This window comes from Plecotus auritus (genome assembly GCF_963455305.1).
Source record: "Plecotus auritus genome assembly, chromosome: 11".
NCBI classification, from domain to species: domain Eukaryota; kingdom Metazoa; phylum Chordata; class Mammalia; order Chiroptera; family Vespertilionidae; genus Plecotus; species Plecotus auritus.
The window spans coordinates 17,089,349-17,106,908 of NC_137777.1; the positions used below are offsets into that span (position 1 = coordinate 17,089,349).

At 42.6% G+C, this 17,560-nt stretch overlaps 1 protein-coding gene across 6 annotated transcripts in view; it reads left to right on the plus strand.

Moving 5' to 3' along the window:
* ZFPM2 (zinc finger protein, FOG family member 2) overlaps positions 1–12,041 on the plus strand; it is a 446,629-nt gene extending 434,588 nt beyond the window's left edge. For all 6 annotated transcript variants that reach the window (XM_080646300.1, XM_080646302.1, XM_080646303.1 and 3 more), the window contains 3 exons: positions 656–862; positions 4,370–4,594; positions 8,540–12,041. In XM_080646300.1, the coding sequence (XP_080502426.1) occupies positions 656–862; positions 4,370–4,594; positions 8,540–11,031 (2,924 nt within the window). In that variant the 3' untranslated portion in view covers positions 11,032–12,041. The remainder of the gene's footprint in view (positions 1–655; positions 863–4,369; positions 4,595–8,539) is intronic.
* Positions 12,042–17,560: the final 5,519 nt, after the last annotated feature.

Here is a 17,560-nt window from a genome sequence, read left to right on the forward strand (position 1 = left end):
GGGTAAATGGAGATAAAGAAGCCACATTATAAGGAACATTATATAAGTAAAAATCACTCAGCCAGAAAAAAAAAAAATGTCAACAGACATAAAGGGTGTAAAACTAACAGAATTTTGTCTTAACGTTCTAGATTTTAGGAGCTTTTATTTACTTGTTTTGTAGTTTGGGGTTATCTGGTATTGATATAATAAAGTATTTGGGAAGAGAGTGGCGGGGGGTGGGGGGAGAGGGAGCTGGAGGGAAATAACTTTTTACCTCCATAAGGTACAGAAAGAGTAACTTCAGAAACTCACCTGAAGTAAATGTTTGCGGTTGACCCCTACCATGCTTGTTCTTAGGCAGGATACCATGTCATGATTAAGACAAGCCCAGAAGGCAGAGTTGACAAAACTCTCTTGAGATGATGTCTGGACTTATTTCTTAGTCTTCTCTTACTATTGACCACTGAACAGTTCATTTAATGCAAGGAGTACATTTTTTCACATGGTAGGGAAGAGGAGTTCAGCTGTTGTCTTCATCAAACACTCCCCCACCCACCCCAGTTGAAACTGATGTGAAAAACATGAGAAGGTGCTATTGACATCTATCTAATTACAGCAGGCTGGAGCATTCTATGTCAATTCTATCTTCCTCTTCTTTTTTTCTTCTTAACAGGGGGTCAGCTTTGGTGCACAACCACGAAGGCCATCTCTGAGGGTGAAGAGCTAATTGCCTTTGTGGTGGATTTTGACTCAAGGCTCCAAGCTGCCAGTCAGATGTCTCTGACAGAAGGGATGTACCCTGCCCGCCTGCTGGACTCAATTCAGTTGCTTCCTCAACAAGCCGCCATGGCTTCTATTTTGCCTACAGCTATTGTCAATAGTAAGTGCTGAGTGCAATAGCCCAGTACAGTTGCTTTGTAGTGGGGATGGTGTTTATGGGGAGAAAAAAAAAAGTCTACTGACAGGCAACCAGGGACAGACTCTACATTTCAGTTTATCTTCTCTCTAACTCTGTGTGTGTTTGCTTCTCATGTGAGTATAAAAAGAATACTTTAATTCATTCATTCATTTCAGGTTGGATTCCTGAATGTCACACACAAAAAGCTGACTTTCTAAACCAGTTAAACAACATTCAAGGCTATGTAGCTGTGAGAAGTCCAACAGCTTTCTTGATGTTTTTATAGTAGAATGATTGTGGTATTCTTTAAGGGCAATAGAGTTAAAAACTTAAAGAAAAAGAATGCAATTCAAATTTTGACTAGATAGCCCAGCCATTGTGCCTCAGTGGTTGAAGAGGTCCCCTGTTCTACTCTGGGTCAAGGCACATGCTTTGTGGGCTCTATCCCCAGTAGGGGGCATGCAGGAAGCAACTGATTGATGGTTCTCTCATCCATGTTTCTCTCTGTCCCTCTCTCTCTAAAATAATAAATATATATATTTAAAAATTTTATTAGATATACTAATGGAGAGGAAGTTTAGCCTGGATAGATCAAGACAGCAGCTAATACTATATATATATAATGCTTTATATGGAGAATTTTTAAATATGCCCTGGCAAATATCCTTTTATATTTGTTAAAATGACTATTGAACTTAGGTTGTATTTCTTGAACATGCAAAGTGACACTGTATGTGACAGAAAATCAGTGACCTAGGAGTCTGAAGATCTGTGCTATACACTCAGCTCTGCTTTTATCTAGTTCTATGAGAAAACATGAGTAGCAGTTACATCTGAAGAGGAGAAAGCTAGTAAGTAAGTGAAATATTACATTTAGTCAAAAATGTCCTTGAAAATCTCTGAGACTGAATAATGCAGAATGGAAACCTAGAAACTGCAATGTTGTCTTGATATGAATATATATATATATATATATATATATATGTATATATATGTATATATATATGTATATATGTGTGTATATATATATGTGTGTGTGTGTGTATATATATATATATATATATATACACACACACACACATGTAGATTCAGCATTAATTATATTCTTGCTGTAATAGCATCCTTTAGGATTAAGTTATTTTCAAGTGTATGTGGGATTAGTCTGCATCCAACCAGTAGATCCAGAGGACCCAAACCAAGCTACAGTTTTTGGATTTCCTTAATATAAATGTAGTTGTTTTCTTTAATGAACCTTTGCTTTGATTCAGATAGTGAGGAATGTGAAATAACAGAGGCCCAACTTGAATTTGAGGCAAAAAGGTTTGTTCCCAGGGACACTAGGGGTACCTCATATGATTGTGAAATTCCAATGTGTGAATGTTAATTGTAATCATATTTAAGATTATACTTGGTTTGCTTTCTGTAGCAAGATAACTATTAATCCCAAATAAATCAGCATAGATGCATACTGCCTTCTCATTCTGAAATTAGCTAATCAGTTAAACTCATCCTGCTTAAATGGACACTTTATTAAACAACGTAGCCCTCTGAATAGTGTAAATGCAACTAACTTGGTGAGAGAGGCTAAATAATAGACAGCGGTAGCATATAATTTTGTATATAATCTTAATTTGAAATTCTATATTGCACTTGCTGTCTTACTTTTCATTCACTACAATTTGATCCTTAGTTTTCTCCTCATCTCCTCAACACCATCACCTTCACCATCATGGGTTTCACCAACTATACAATTTACAAATCACAAATCAGCTCTTTCTGCCAAGTTTTAGACCTCTGTTGCAACCTCTTCCACGTTCTTCTGTATTTTTATAGGATTTTTAAATCCTGTATATATAATGTGACCATGTATCCCAGGGTTCTTGGATTAGTCCCAATTTATGTTATCTGGCATCCCTCTGATGGGTGCCTCCTTTCACTACAGAATGGCCAGGTTTGCTCAATACAGTGCCAGTTTTTGTCACACAATATGTGCTCTAGCCTTAACTCATCACCTCTCCATCATCTGTTCCCTGAAAAAACGAATGGCACAGAAATGCTAACAAGAAGCCTAGGAACTGAGGAGATACCTTGCACTCTGCCCTAACGTCTAATTGCAAAGCAGTGGTCATCACTTCCAGTCAGTTCTACTTCCTAAATATAACTTTTCTCCCTCCCTCTCTGCCCCCCTTGCCATTGTGGCATATGGAAGTGTTAACACTAGGTCCAGTCCCAGTCCACCCACTTATGTGATCTGGAGCGAGTACCTCAACCTCAGTTTCCTCCCTATAAATGGATGGAGGGGAAAAATAAACACATGGATAAAACTTCCATGGGTGAATACATGAAAATGCATATCATAGAATGACTTTATAAATATTACATGACTTTAGCTACAGCACAAACTGTCATAATTCACTTAGATTCCTTTGGTTACCTCCTACCAGTCATAAGCCTTCCTTCCCAATTCAGTACCTTCAAAACTCGACTCTTACGATTCTATAATATCTGATTCTGTCATTCTCTTGCTTAAAGTGATTCAGTGATTCTCCATAACCATTGAGATAAAAATTTAACTTCTTAAGAGAGCTTATACAGCCTTTGATAATCTAGCCCTTCTACAACTTTCTGCAACCTCACCTGTCCCAATTCCCATCATGCCCCGTGCCTGAGCCGCACAGCCTCCCAGCCTTCGCCGAAGCCTCTCTTAGGCTACCATTGCTTTCCCTAGGCTGTTCCCTTGGACAGGAGGACCTAGCCCTCTTCTTCACCTGACTGATTTCATGCTTCACTACTCAGCTGAGGCATGCATCATCTTCCTTCTAAATCCTCATCTGACCTCCTCCTCCCTCCACCAGATGAGTTCTCTCACCAACCCAGTGTCTTCTTTCCATGCCTAATGCACCCTTCAGATACCTCCATCATAATCCTCATCACATGCTAATTTCATTATCTGACCATTTGTTCATCAACCCCAGGAGACCTTAAGCTTCTTAACGAAAGCTGTGTGGTTTTTCACTTTCACAGCCAACCCAGCCCAGAGTCTGGCACATAGTAGGCTCTCTATAACTAATTTATTAAATGAAAAGATGGTGTCAGGGGTTGGCATCAGGGCTAACTTTAGTTCAGCCATTAGATCCTTACATTTTAATCAATCAGAGAGATCAATTCACATTGTTATTTATAAATGCATATATTTCTAAACTATAAGTACAATGTAAACAATTTAAAAATTAATCTCTTGTGTTTTTATTGAATGTTGGTGTCTTCTATAATACCACTTTCTATACACACTGTGGGAAGGTAAATTGCATTGAGCATAACATTCCTCAGTCTCGTTCTGTGGAACAGCATTCACAAGAGCACGACCCTCACTCACTGTCCAATTGCCTAATTCAGAACCTCAGAGCAGTCTCTGAGGCAGATTGAACCAAATGCTGCTCTACCCCCAAATGGGCAGCAGCTCATGCGTCCCTGTGTTTCTGTCTACAGAGGATATATTCCCTTGCAAGTCCTGTGGCATCTGGTATCGGAGTGAGCGGAACCTGCAAGCCCATTTGATGTACTATTGCAGTGGGAGGCAAAGGGAAGCTGCTCCAGTGTCAGAAGAAAGCGAAGACAGTGCCGCTCAGACTTCCAGCCTGTGTCCCTTCCCACAATGCACCAAGAGTTTCTCAAATGCCCGAGCTCTAGAAATGCACCTGAATTCACACAGTGGTAAGTGCCTTCCATGTTTCCTCTGTTGCTCTAGGAGACTCCATTCTTTACATGCATGCATGCATACATCTATAGTCTAACTATATCTACAAATAAAATTAAAACCTAACCGGTTGGATCAGCAAGCTGGTTATGTCATTTATTTTTCACTCAAAGGACTTGGGTCTGAATTCTTTTCTAACAACTACTGTCCTCAGATTGCAGGCCAAATCATGCTTTCTTTTTTTTTTTTTTTTTTAACTGAAGGAAAATAGCATTATTTTAGAAACTCTCAATATCCTTTGTACACTGTCATTAATATTCATTGATTTAAGTGTCAAGTGATCTTTGCAAACTGACCATACTGTTATCCACATGGCAGGAAAAAAATAGGTATTTAAAAAGAAGTATTTGCTGAATTGGAATAAAGCTATTATTTTGATAGGTCCAATTAAAATCACACTTGAGAAAAATTAACTTTTAAATATGGATCTATAAAATGCTCTTGACATCCAGAGTGTACATCGTAACAGCTTAGTTGATTTTTTGACATAAAATCACTTTTAGTCCTGTTTTTAAGTCCCTTAAGAAAAATTAGGCTGAAAAACAAATAAGCGTGTTTTTGTTTTAAGCCCACTCTTAACAGCAAGGTGGCAACTATTCCCATTTATTTTGGAACTGTATGCCCCATTGTTGTTAGTATCATCACATAGTATTCAAAGTTTCCTATTTTTTTAATTAAACTAATAGAATTATATTAATTTTAGATATCTCTAGGAACATTCTAGAGTAGGGCCAAACAAGTTTTGGGAATCACAGTTCTTCAGCACCTATAATACAAAACTTGTAGGCTATTTCTGGGTGACTTTCTTCAATGTTTTTGCTGCAGGTGAATAAATAAAAAACTGAAGTTGGTGCTGAGTTGTAAACAAACTAGCTCCAACCTCCAGTGTTCTAGTACAGCACAAGCTTTTGTCGTTGAACCTGTAGAAATAGTCAGTTTCCTTTCTACTCATTCTCTTCCCTTTCCCTACAAATGAGCTGTCTTCATGTAGTTGATAAAGCAGGGGAAGTAGAAACAGGTTGGTGGTCTCAGATGGTAAGTCATGTACAAAACAAAAACAGAAGGATCTTTTCAGCTGGATAGAAAAACGAGTATTGGATTACTTAAGGAGAAAGACAGGGATAAGAAATTCCATTTTATAGCTATAGGATCAGGTTTCTCTGCCATGTTTTTACCTTACTATATAATAAAAGCCTAATATGCTAAGTTGCCAGTCAACCATTCAACCAATCAAAGCGTAATATGCTAATGATATGCTAAGGTCACTCAATTGCTCGCTATGACAGGCACTGACTACCAGGGTGCAGATGCTCCGACCGGTAGGTTAGCTTGCTGTTGGGGTCCAGCCAATCGGGACTGAGCGAAACGGGCGGGACATGGCCTGGAACCCTCCCGTGGTCACGCCCCAGCTGGCCAACCTCCCACATCCCTCCCTGGCCCCAATCATGCACTGTTGGGGTCCCTTGGCTTGGCCTGCACCCTCTCGCAATCTGGGACCCCTTGGGGGATGTCAGAGAGCCAGTTTTGGCCCGATCCTGCAGGCCAAGCTGAGGGACCCCACTGGTGCACGAATTCGTGCACTGGGCCGCTAGTATAAATATACAAGGCAATTCTCATTTTAGTCTAGAGCCGTGGTCGGCAAACTCATTAGTCAACAGAGCCAAATATCAACAGTACAACGATTGAAATTTCTTTTGAGAGCCGAAAACTGACTTCTGTGCATGGGCCATGAAGTTTCAGTCGCACTGTAGGTGTGCGCCTGCACGTGGTATTTTGTGGAAGAGCCACACTCAAGGGGCCAAAGAGCCACATGTGGCTTGCGAGCCGCAGTTTGCCAACCACTGGTCTAGAGTACAGAGAGGATGAGCCAAGCCTGATTTAACCATAAACCAACAAATGGGGACTATAGTTAACTTTAGTGAGTAAAAGTGTCTGGATCTCAATTCCAATGCATGGGGGGTGGGGGGGGGGGGAAGGGATCCCCCAATCCACCACTGAGCAATTATTTAGAAACCAACTGGGTGTCCTGCAATTCAACTCAATTCTGACACTGTCTACCCAGAGATAGCATCTGATCCCACAGGTTAAGGACTCAAGACAGCCACCCCAGATCAGATGTTAATTGCAAGTCCAGATTGTTACCTGTGCATCTGACCAACTGGTGGCTATAAATCAGAGATTGCCAAGACCCCTTCCTTGGGCTTGAATAATTTATTAGAGTGGCTTATGAAACTCAGGAAACACATTTATTCACTAGATGGCCAATTTATTATGAAAGGAAATAACTCTAGGACAGACAAATGGAAGAGATGCATAGGGCAAGGTATGGGAAAAGGATGAGGAGCATCCTATGCCTCCTCAGAGTATGCCATTCTCCCCTAATCTACATGTTCACCAACCCTGAAGCTCTTTGAACCCAATCCTTTTAGTTTTTTATGGAGGTTTCATTACATAGACATGATTGATTAAATCATTGGCAATTGGCTGTTGAACTTATTCTCCAACCCCTCAACCCCCTCCCAGGAGGTTGGGGGTGGGGGAAGACTAAAAGTTTCAACCCTTTAATCATGGATTTCCTTCCCCTGCCTCCCTCCCCCCTTCCCTCACCCAATCAAGCCTCCCATCCTTTGGTTACCTAGGGGCTTTCCAAAGTCACCTCATTAACATAACAAAAGATGCCTTTATCACTCTTATCACAGAAAATTTTAAGGATTTTAGGAGCTGTGAGCCAGGACCCCTGTACAAAGGCCAAATATATATAAGAAATAAGTCAATAGCACAAATTGTTGCTGGTGAAAATGGGTTCTTGCAGTATCACAAGAAAGAAATTTCAAAGGGCACACGCTTGGGAGAAGTTTAAATGGAGTGGCAAGATTTAATGGGGTGAAGGGAAATGATATGCCCTAGGGATACAGAGGGTGGGCAGGATACAGAGGGTGGGCAGGATCTAGCAGCAACTGCTCCCAGATGCTTGACAATCCTCCTTATAGTCTTCATTTTCGGAAGGAACAGGATTGCTTGGAAACTATCCAAGCTACTTTCTTAGTTTTTCCTTGTGCTGCCCCCTCTCACCCCAACCAATCCCTTTCCTGAACCATCTGGGGTTCCATGCCCTTATCCAATCTGGTTCTTTTCCCAGCTAGGCTCTGTCACCATTTTGGCTCCTACTGTGCATGTCCCAAAGATTTGCTGCCTCATCTGGTTTCTGCTGCCATGCACTTACCTCCCCCTGTGCCATCTTGGTTTCTACTTCACATGTGCCTAGCAAATGAATTTCCCCTGCTGTCCTTTTTTTTTTTTTTAAGTATGTTTTTATTGATTTCAGAGAGAGAAAGGGAGAGGGAGAGAGAAACATCAATGATGAGAGAGAATCATTGATCTGCTGCCTCCTGCATGCCCCCTACTGGGGATCGAGCCTGCAACCTGGACATGTGCCCCAATCGGGAATCAAACTGTGACCTTCTGGTTCATGGGTCAAAGCTCAACCATTTAGCCACAAGGGCTGGGCTCTGCTGTTACTCTTATCCCTTCCTCAGTAATTCTGGCTAATGACCTGTAACCAGTTCTTCCTGCCCACTTCTTTGGAGGATGCAGTAGTCCCCTGAGGAACCTGTGAATACTATAGCTTCCTAGTGAATGAGGCTTAATGTCAGATTCAGCTCCCCAGTAGATTAGGTTTAATATCGGATTCAGCTCCCTAGTTTATTAAGCTTAATGTCTGATTCTCTTTGCTTCCTCCCTTTATTAATAACTAGCTAACTACTTACACTAACACCATGAGATTCTGAAAGATTTCAATTCATTCCTGTTGTATTGAAGACATTAGGTCATTGTCAAGGTTCCTGTCATTACAAAACCAACATATGAAGTTCTCAGTATTCTTATTTTGTATGTCTCTCCAGGAGTGAAAATGGAAGAATTCCTTCCCCCTGGTGCTAGTCTGAAATGCACCGTCTGTAGCTACAATGCTGATTCTGTGATCAACTTTCACCAGCACCTGTTCTCCCATCTCACTCAAGCTGCCTTCCGATGCACTCACTGCCACTTCGGCTTCCAGACTCAGAGGGAGCTATTGCAGCACCAGGAGCTCCATGTCCCTGGAGGCAAACTTCCCAGAGAAAGTGACATGGAACACTCCCCCAGTGGAACTGAAGACAGCTTAACGCCAGCCACAGACTTGTTGACCAGAAGCGAACTCCCCCAGAGCCAAAAGGCCATGCAGACTAAAGATGCCAGCTCTGACACAGAGCTGGACAAGTGTGAGAAAAAGACTCCGCTCTTTCTCACTAACCAGAGACCAGAGATACAGCCGACAACAAATAAACAAAGCTTTTCTTACACGAAAATAAAGTCTGAGCCCTCTAGTCCAAGACTTGCCTCATCTCCAGTGCAGCCTAATATCGGGCCTTCTTTCCCTGTGGGTCCTTTTCTCTCTCAGTTTGCTTTTCCCCAAGATATCACGATGGTCCCTCAAGCTTCAGAGATCTTAGCCAAGATGTCCGAGCTGGTCCACCGGCGACTGAGGCATGGAAGCAGCAGCTACCCTCCCGTCATTTACAGCCCCTTGATGCCCAAGGGGGCCACTTGTTTTGAGTGTAACATAACGTTCAACAATTTGGATAATTATCTAGTGCACAAAAAACATTACTGCAGCAGCCGATGGCAGCAGATGGCCAAGTCCCCCGAGTTCCCTGGTGTTTCAGAAAAGATGCCTGAGGCCGTCAGTCCCAACACTGGCCAAACCTCCCTAAACCTTCTCAACCCGGCCGCTCATGCTGCTGATCCTGAGAACCCACTTCTCCAAACATCCTGCATCAATTCTTCCACGGTTTTAGATTTAATTGGGCCAAATGGGAAGAGCCACGACAAGGACTTTTCTGCTCAAGCTAAGAAGCTCTCCACCTCCAGCGGCAATGACGATAAAATTAATGGGAAACCCGTTGATGCAAAAAACCCCAGTGGCCCCTTAGTGGATGGGGAAGGGGACCCAAATAAGACCACCTGTGAAGCTTGCAACATCACCTTCAGCCGGCATGAGACGTACATGGTCCACAAACAGTACTACTGTGCTACCCGCCACGACCCGCCGCTCAAGAGGTCAGCTTCCAGCAAAGTGCCTGCCATGCAGAGAACCATGCGCACACGCAAGCGGAGGAAGATGTACGAGATGTGCCTCCCTGAGCAGGAACAGAGGCCTCCGCTGGCCCAGCAGCGCTTTCTTGACGTAGCCAACCTCAGCAATCCTTGTACCTCCACTCAAGAGCCCGCCGAAGGCCTGGGAGAGTGCTACCACCCAAGATGTGATATCTTTCCAGGAATTGTCTCAAAGCACTTGGAAACGTCGCTGGCCATCAACAAGTGTGTGCCGGTTTCCAAATGTGACGCTGCCCATTCCAGTGTGTCCTGCCTGGAGATGGACGTGCCCATAGATCTCAGCAAAAAGTGCTTATCCCAGTCCGAGCGGACGACCACGTCTCCCAAGAGGCTGCTGGACTACCACGAGTGCACCGTGTGCAAGATCAGCTTCAATAAGGTCGAAAACTACCTGGCCCACAAGCAGAATTTCTGCCCGGTCACTGCCCATCACCGGAATGACCTGGGTCAACTCGACGGCAAAGCGTTTCCGAATCCAGAGAGCGAACGCAGCAGCCCCGATGTCAGCTATGAAAGGAGCATCAACAAATGTGAGAAAAACGGGAACCTGAAGCAGCCTTCTCCCAACGGGAACTTATTCTCATCACACTTAGCCACCCTGCAGGGCCTGAAAGTCTTCAGCGAAGCCGCTCAGCTCATTGCTACAAAAGAAGAAAACAAACACTTGTTTCTGCCACAATGCCTTTACCCCGGAGCAATCAAGAAGGCGAAAGGAGCCGACCAGCTTTCTCCGTATTATGGGATAAAGCCGAGCGATTATCTTTCTGGTTCCCTTGTCCTCCAGAACGCTGACATCGAGCAAGGCACAAATGCAGAGAATGAGTCTCCCAAAGGCCAGGCTTCCTCAAATGGGTGCGCTGTGCCGAAGAAGGATTCCCTGCCTTTGTTGCCCAAAAACAGAGGCATGGTCATAGTCAACGGTGGACTGAAGCAAGATGAGAGGCCTGCCGCCAACCCACAGCAAGAGAACATTTCCCAGAATCCTCAGCATGACGAGGGCCACAAATCTCCCTCTTGGATCTCTGAGAACCCGTTAGCCACAAATGAGAACGTCTCACCGGGAATGCCCTCCGCGGAGGAACAGTTGTCTAGTATAGCGAAAGGTGTGAATGGCTCCACCCAGGCCCCGACCAGTGGGAAATATTGCCGGCTGTGTGACATCCAGTTCAACAACCTCTCGAACTTTATCACTCACAAGAAGTTTTATTGCTCATCACATGCAGCGGAACACGTCAAATGAAATAGCTAACTACAGACGTCAGTCACCTTGGGTACAGTGTTCAGTATGTTGTTCTTCCCAGTCCAGAAAGATAAACAGCAGAAACAAAAGCTGTGTGAATTACATCTGGGCAATCAGGATGGCTGAATTTGAAGACTTAAGGTGTAATTTCCTTACAGTCCATTAGTAACGTGTATTATTGGTGCCATTTTCAAAAAAGAATTAATTTATTTTACCAGCAGTATTCATAGCTGTGGTTATGTTATTTTTATTTAAAAACTTTATATTAAAGTCATTTGTAATGTTATTGTATAGTTATTGTGTAGCACATATGGTTTGCACTGTATAGTAGCTTTTAAAGAAAATAGTCACAAACAATACAGAAAAGCATTTTAGAAATAGCTTCAAAAGCACTTGTGTACCTTGATTTCTTCTTATATGCTGTTGCAGATAAACGTATATGCTAAAATATAACTTGCAAAGATGTTCTAAGTACACTTGCTGTAAGTTCGCCTTAAGATTTCAATTCTTGGATAATCAGGCTCTATTTGCACTTTATATTTTAGCAGATACAGTCCCTTAGTCACTAGGCTTTGCATTTGTATGTAGCCGTATGTTTCTGTCCATTTTCTTAATCTTAAACATGTATGTTAAATGAAGATGGCAATTTTTTTCTTGTATAGTACTTGTATTTTCTTTCGCTGATGCAGCTCTGTCTCAATTTTTAAACCTTTGCTGTTAAATGCAATACTTTATAAAGAATGAACAAAATTACTGGAAGCAGTATTGTAAGTAAATGAAGTAGTATTAATCAGTTTTATCTTTTGAAAGGCACAGTCTAAATCGAAACCCTGAACTCAATGCTGCAAGTATGAATTTAATTCATATATAAGATCTATTTAAATATAATAGTAGCAATACTGCACCTGGTGATCACAAAGATAATGTTCTACTTCTGATAGAAATAATTTCTCAACAAATGTTGTTACTATGCATGTATATGGATGGAATAAAATTCCAGATTGTTGGAGAAGTTTGGCATACTTTTTTTTTTTCTTTAAGATACAAGAGCAACCCCATATATGAAGAGAATAGGTTCACCACAGCATTAATAGCTGTAATAACATGTTGTCAAAACAGTAAAGCAATAGATTGTCCTTTCTATGTGGCTAATTAGTATAACTTATTATATTAAAATGAACTGGAGACTCCAGGCTATGAAACTAGGAAAGTTCTTCATTGTAACTATATATAAAAAGCACTATCTTTCTGTCCCCTACTCCCTCCACCACTGTAGCAGAGAAAAAGAGCAATTTCATGAGTGTCTAAAAGGCTTACAGAGCCTCTGCCCAAGAACTGGCACAAAGGTTGATCAAATGTGCCCAACTTTTAGATGGAGTTTGCCGGAGAAAGAGGTTTGCATTTTGAGGAGCAGTGAAATGGTGTGGTAAAGTGGCTCTGATGAGTAAAGATGCACGCATTTCATGCTTGCGATTTGTAAAAGACTAGATTTCACACATCTCATTTGTCCATTTAAAGAGTTTGCATGTTGAGGGGGACTGGAGAGCAGTGTAGGTTATGGAAGACCTGGTGGGCTCCCCAGAGGGGTTGAGATATGATTCCATAGGCTAGATGACACCCATTGCCAATCAAAGGCAGACGGCAGTCCACAGTGACTTTAGAAACATCCTGATCTGGAAAGGCAGTTGCTTCTCCTGTGCCTGAGAAGCACTATTTGCAGAGAGATTATGATGCATCATTAATTGTCCATATTGGATGTGGTAACATAACAAACCTAAGGTGCCAGCCTCATAACATATAAACACTGGGACAAAACATAAAAAATACTGTGTTGTCAAGGCCATTTTTCCAGTTGCTTGTTGAGATAACTATCTTCCTATATAATAAAAGGCTAATATGCAAATTGTCCCCTTGACCAGAGTTCAACCAGGAGTTTGACCGGGAGTTAACCAGGGGGCAGGGTTGGCTGGCCAACCACCCATGACCCCTCCCCTGTTCCAGCCCCACCCTCATTGGCCCCCTCCACCCTGTTCATGGGTGGGGCCTTCCTGCTAACCACCTGAGGCCCCTGCCTCTGGCCGGCCAAACCCCACCCATGCACGAATTCGTGCACCAGGTGTCTAGCTGAATATAAAATGTTGACCTTAACTAATACTTCTCATTTCAGAGGACTAGTGAGGTGAGCAGAATTTAGATGCTTAAATGAGTCTTGCAGGAATTTCTCAAAGTGCTCAGGGACCCACAAGGATGTTCATGCAGATCTGCTCAGTTCTCAGGTGGGAACTGGCAAGCCTGGGTATTCTTTATGGGACTTTCTTCTCCAATTTCTTCTCTTTTGTCATTTTATTGGGGTGACATTGGCTAGTAAATAATACAGACTTCCGGTGCACACGTCTATAATACATCATCTATATATTGTGTGTTCACCATCCCAAGCCAAGGCTCCTTCTGGCACCTTTATCTCCCCTATACCCTCTTCTACCTTTCCCTACCCCTCCCCTTCCCCACTGGTAATCACCATGCTGTTGTCTGTGTCTAAGAGTTTTTTATGTTTGTTTGTTTTTGCTTAATCCAGTCACCCTTTCCCAATCTCTTCTTCTTTAAAAAAGAGAAAAGAAAGAAAATCATCCAAGCAACATTTCTTTATTGATCACCTAGGATTTTACCCACTATTTGGGGAATGAAGGCAAAAAGGTGTGATACACGATTGCTTCCCTAAAGGAGCTTATAATCTGGCTCAGATTAGTACTATTAGTGCTTCTCAACACTATTTCCTTGTTACAATCACTTAAGCAACATTTTCTAAATGCCAACATACTGTATATGTAATTTTGGTTCACTGGGCCTCACACTAGGTAAATTACAGACAATTCCTGTTTGTGGGTTCTGGGGATCAATACCTTTTCAAATCTGTCCAGATGGTTCCAATGTGTGACAGTGTTGGGAAACACTAAGGGCAAGATATGAAGGATGAATGAGACTCAATAGAGTGGAGAGATAAGAAAAAAGAAAACCAGTGTGGAATGAAAGAGTTGGGGAAGACTATATGGGCAGGGTAGGGTCTAGAAAGGTGGGTACAATAGTAAGGAAGGCTACCTGTCCTTTTGGGAGCCCTGAAATATATGTGAACTATATCCAAAAGAATATTGCAAATATTGTTTATATAGTTAAAAACCAGTTCTACTAGCCATTCACAGAAGAAAATAGCAGAGATTGAAATCGTGACATTCAGATCAGAACTAGACCCCGGAGGTAAGCAGTGGCGGGGAGCTTCCGGCCTGAAATCATTTGGTATGGCCCTGCCAAGGCATTAGGGGTGAAGTAATTAAATGTTTGACCAAATATAGCAGGCTAATTTTTAAGTGGATAATTTTGTATGGCCCTCAAATGATATTATAAATACCCAAATAGCTCTTGGCAGAAAAAAAGGTTCCCCATCCCTGGTATAGAGGAAGAAAATGGTCTTTCTACATGTGGGGACCATTGTAAATAATAGCATGAAAGTAGACTGTGAGGGTAAAGAGTAAAAAATTTTTCAAAATAAGAGGACTCGCCCTGACCCATTTGGCTCAGTGGATAAAGCGTCAGACTGCGGACTAAGGGTTCCTAGGTTCGATTCCGGTCAAGGGCATGTACCTTGGTTGTGGACTCAATCCCCAGTAGGGGGTGTGTAGAAGGCAGCTGATTAATGTTTCTCTCTCATCAATGTTTCTCACTCTCTATCCCTCTCCCTTCCTCTCTGTACAAAATCAATAAAATATATTTAAAAAAATAAGAGGACTCAAACTGAAAGGTAAAAGAAAATAAGGGTATAAATAAGGGCTCTGATATCACAAGACTTTGAAAGGCAGGCTGAGTAAAGTTTATGGGTTTGCCTTGTACCTTCCTTCTTAAATAGAGTCATGAAAAGAAAATTGTGCTTGGGAACAGTAATAGAGTGACTATGGGGCTTAGATGCCTCAGAGTGAGAAGGCCATAGTGATGGTCCACATGGGAGTAGTGAGAGCATATACCACGTTAATGGAGAAGAGCAGGTCTGGGCAGGGAGTTACATAATGACTTGTATCAAAGAAGAAATCAAATGTCTTTGACCCTCACTGATAAAAATGCTCCATTTTCAACAAGACAACGTTTAGGTCAGAATGTTAGCACCAGTTGAATGGCAAGGATGGCAAAAAGAGCAATGTTTCTCCTGATTGGATTTTTGGATTTTGAAGGGCAAAGCAACCATAGGGTATTCTATGTGTCCTCCCTTGACCACAATGGGGAATCATTGAATTAATCACAGAGTGAATGGGGGAGTAGTTTTCTGTGGTTAACACCAAACCAAATTAAGCTGGCAGCAGAATTTAACACACAATTTGGCCTTCAACGTGTTGCGATCTCATATGTAACACATTCCAGTGTTTATAACTATTATAATTTTAAAATGAGTCAACATATTAGTTTGAATATTGAAATTAAAACTAAAAATTAAGTTGTTATGGAATCTGCAAAAAACAGATATTTAAAAATCTTTTAATCAGGCTTCCACCCTCTTATTCTCAGACGAAACTGAGATGTGAAGTGGCCGAAGTCAGGAAACAATGGGTGAAAGCTTCCATATCTTCCTTTCCCCACCAAACCAGAGGGCACGCAGCTAAAATCCCAGCTACTTTTTCTCTCTCTGATATATTTATATGTCTCACTCAAACCTTCTCTGGAGATAGGGAAAAGAGAGCATATTAGCTTCTCATGACTCCTGTAACAAGTGACCACAAACTTGGCGGCTTCACAGAAATGTCTTCGTTCTCAGATCTGAAAGCCAGAGTCTGATAGCAAGAGGTCAGCGGGGTGCCCGTTGGTGTGGTTCAGTGGTTGCGCTGCGACCTATGAACCAGGAGGTCACTGTTCAATTCTGGTCAGGGCACAAACCCAGGTTGCAGGCTCCATCCCCAGTGTGGGGCACGCAGGAGGCAGTGGGTCAGTAATTCTCTCTCATCATTGATGTCTCTCTCTCTCTCTCCCTCTCCCTTCCTCTCTGAAACCAATAAAACATATATGAAGAAAAAAATAGATGTCAGCAGGGCTATGCTCCCTCCAGAGGCTCTGGAGAACACCTTCCTTGTGTCTCCAGTTCCTGGTGGAGGTCAGCATTCCTTGCCTTGCAACCCCCTGGCTCTCATCCCTGCCTCCCTGGTCACACTGCCTCTTGCTCTCTGTGGGTAATCTCCCTCTTCTCCTTGAAGGGCACTGCTGATGGCCTTAAGGCTCACTAGGCTAATCTCCCCGAGGCCAGTACTGTGGTTGCAAACATCTTCACCGCCAGCGTTTGTGCCATGAGCATTTGCCGCAAACATTTTCACAGCACAACTGTTGGCCGGAGGCAATTTCTCCGTCAAAGAGAAAATAACTGGTCGACAGTTTGGCTTCACGTCTCTACGGACAGAAGCAACAGACGATGTTATTTAAGCTGGTTGTCAGATTGCATACTATTCTAGAAAATGGTTAAAAATCCCTGTTTGCAAATCCTTGGTGAGCACTGTCCTCCCTGCCGCCCGGCAAAAACAAAGTTAGCCTCGCAAAAGAGGCGACTACTCATTCACAACAGTTTTCAAGAGCAGTAATTATCCATTCTTTAGTTGGAAACTCTCTTGATGAAGAAATTCAAGTGAAAAGAAAAAAAAAAAGTGCAACGCGAACGAGGAGACAAATCAAGCAAAAAGAAAAAAAAGTGTAATACTATGAACAAAGGTCTTCAAAGATGATCTATTTTCATTTTTCACAATAAAGTACTTTTAATTGTATGATCAGGAGTTTTGTTTTGTTTTGTTTTCCATGTTGCACCATCATGCTCTTATTAATGCTCCGTTTCTTCGTTGCTGTGTCTTTTACGGCAAAATTGCCTTACGGCCGAGTCGCCCTGCGGCCAAGATGTTTGGGGTGAAACCACCTGCACGGACCTCCTCGTATCTCGATCCTTCATCACACCTGCAGAGACCCTCTCTCTCCATAAGGTAACATTTCCGAGTTTCGGGGATCAGGCCCCGGTGTCTTGGGGGGCCGTCGTGGTGCAGCCTCCTAGCGGCGGTAAGGAATGCTCTGCCCATCGGCCGGGCAGGAGCGGGGACAGAGCAAGGGGAGCTGGGCCCAGCCAGGCTCCTCAAATGTGAAGCAACACAGCAGAAATGGGGGTCCCCAACCTGGGGAGTCTCCTGGGGTGTAATTGAGACCCGAGTGTCATTCATTCACATGCATGGCATTCATAAAGAATGCAGCCACTAAACTAGCGGGTCTCACCGGCTCACTGGGGACTCAGTCATGAGGCGGAATTGAGGCCGATGACAGCGTGACCCAGGCCGGGTGTCTGTCTGGAAGTGCGTCGGAACCTTATTAATTCAGAGAATCATGCAAAAGCAGGCAAAGGCTAGGCGAAAGTTCATTCTGGCACTACAGAGAACAAAAAGAGTTTGTAGTACATTAATAGAATAAACAGAATTGAAAGAAAATAAACTGTTTTCAAGAACCCCATTTTGCATACCAAATAATA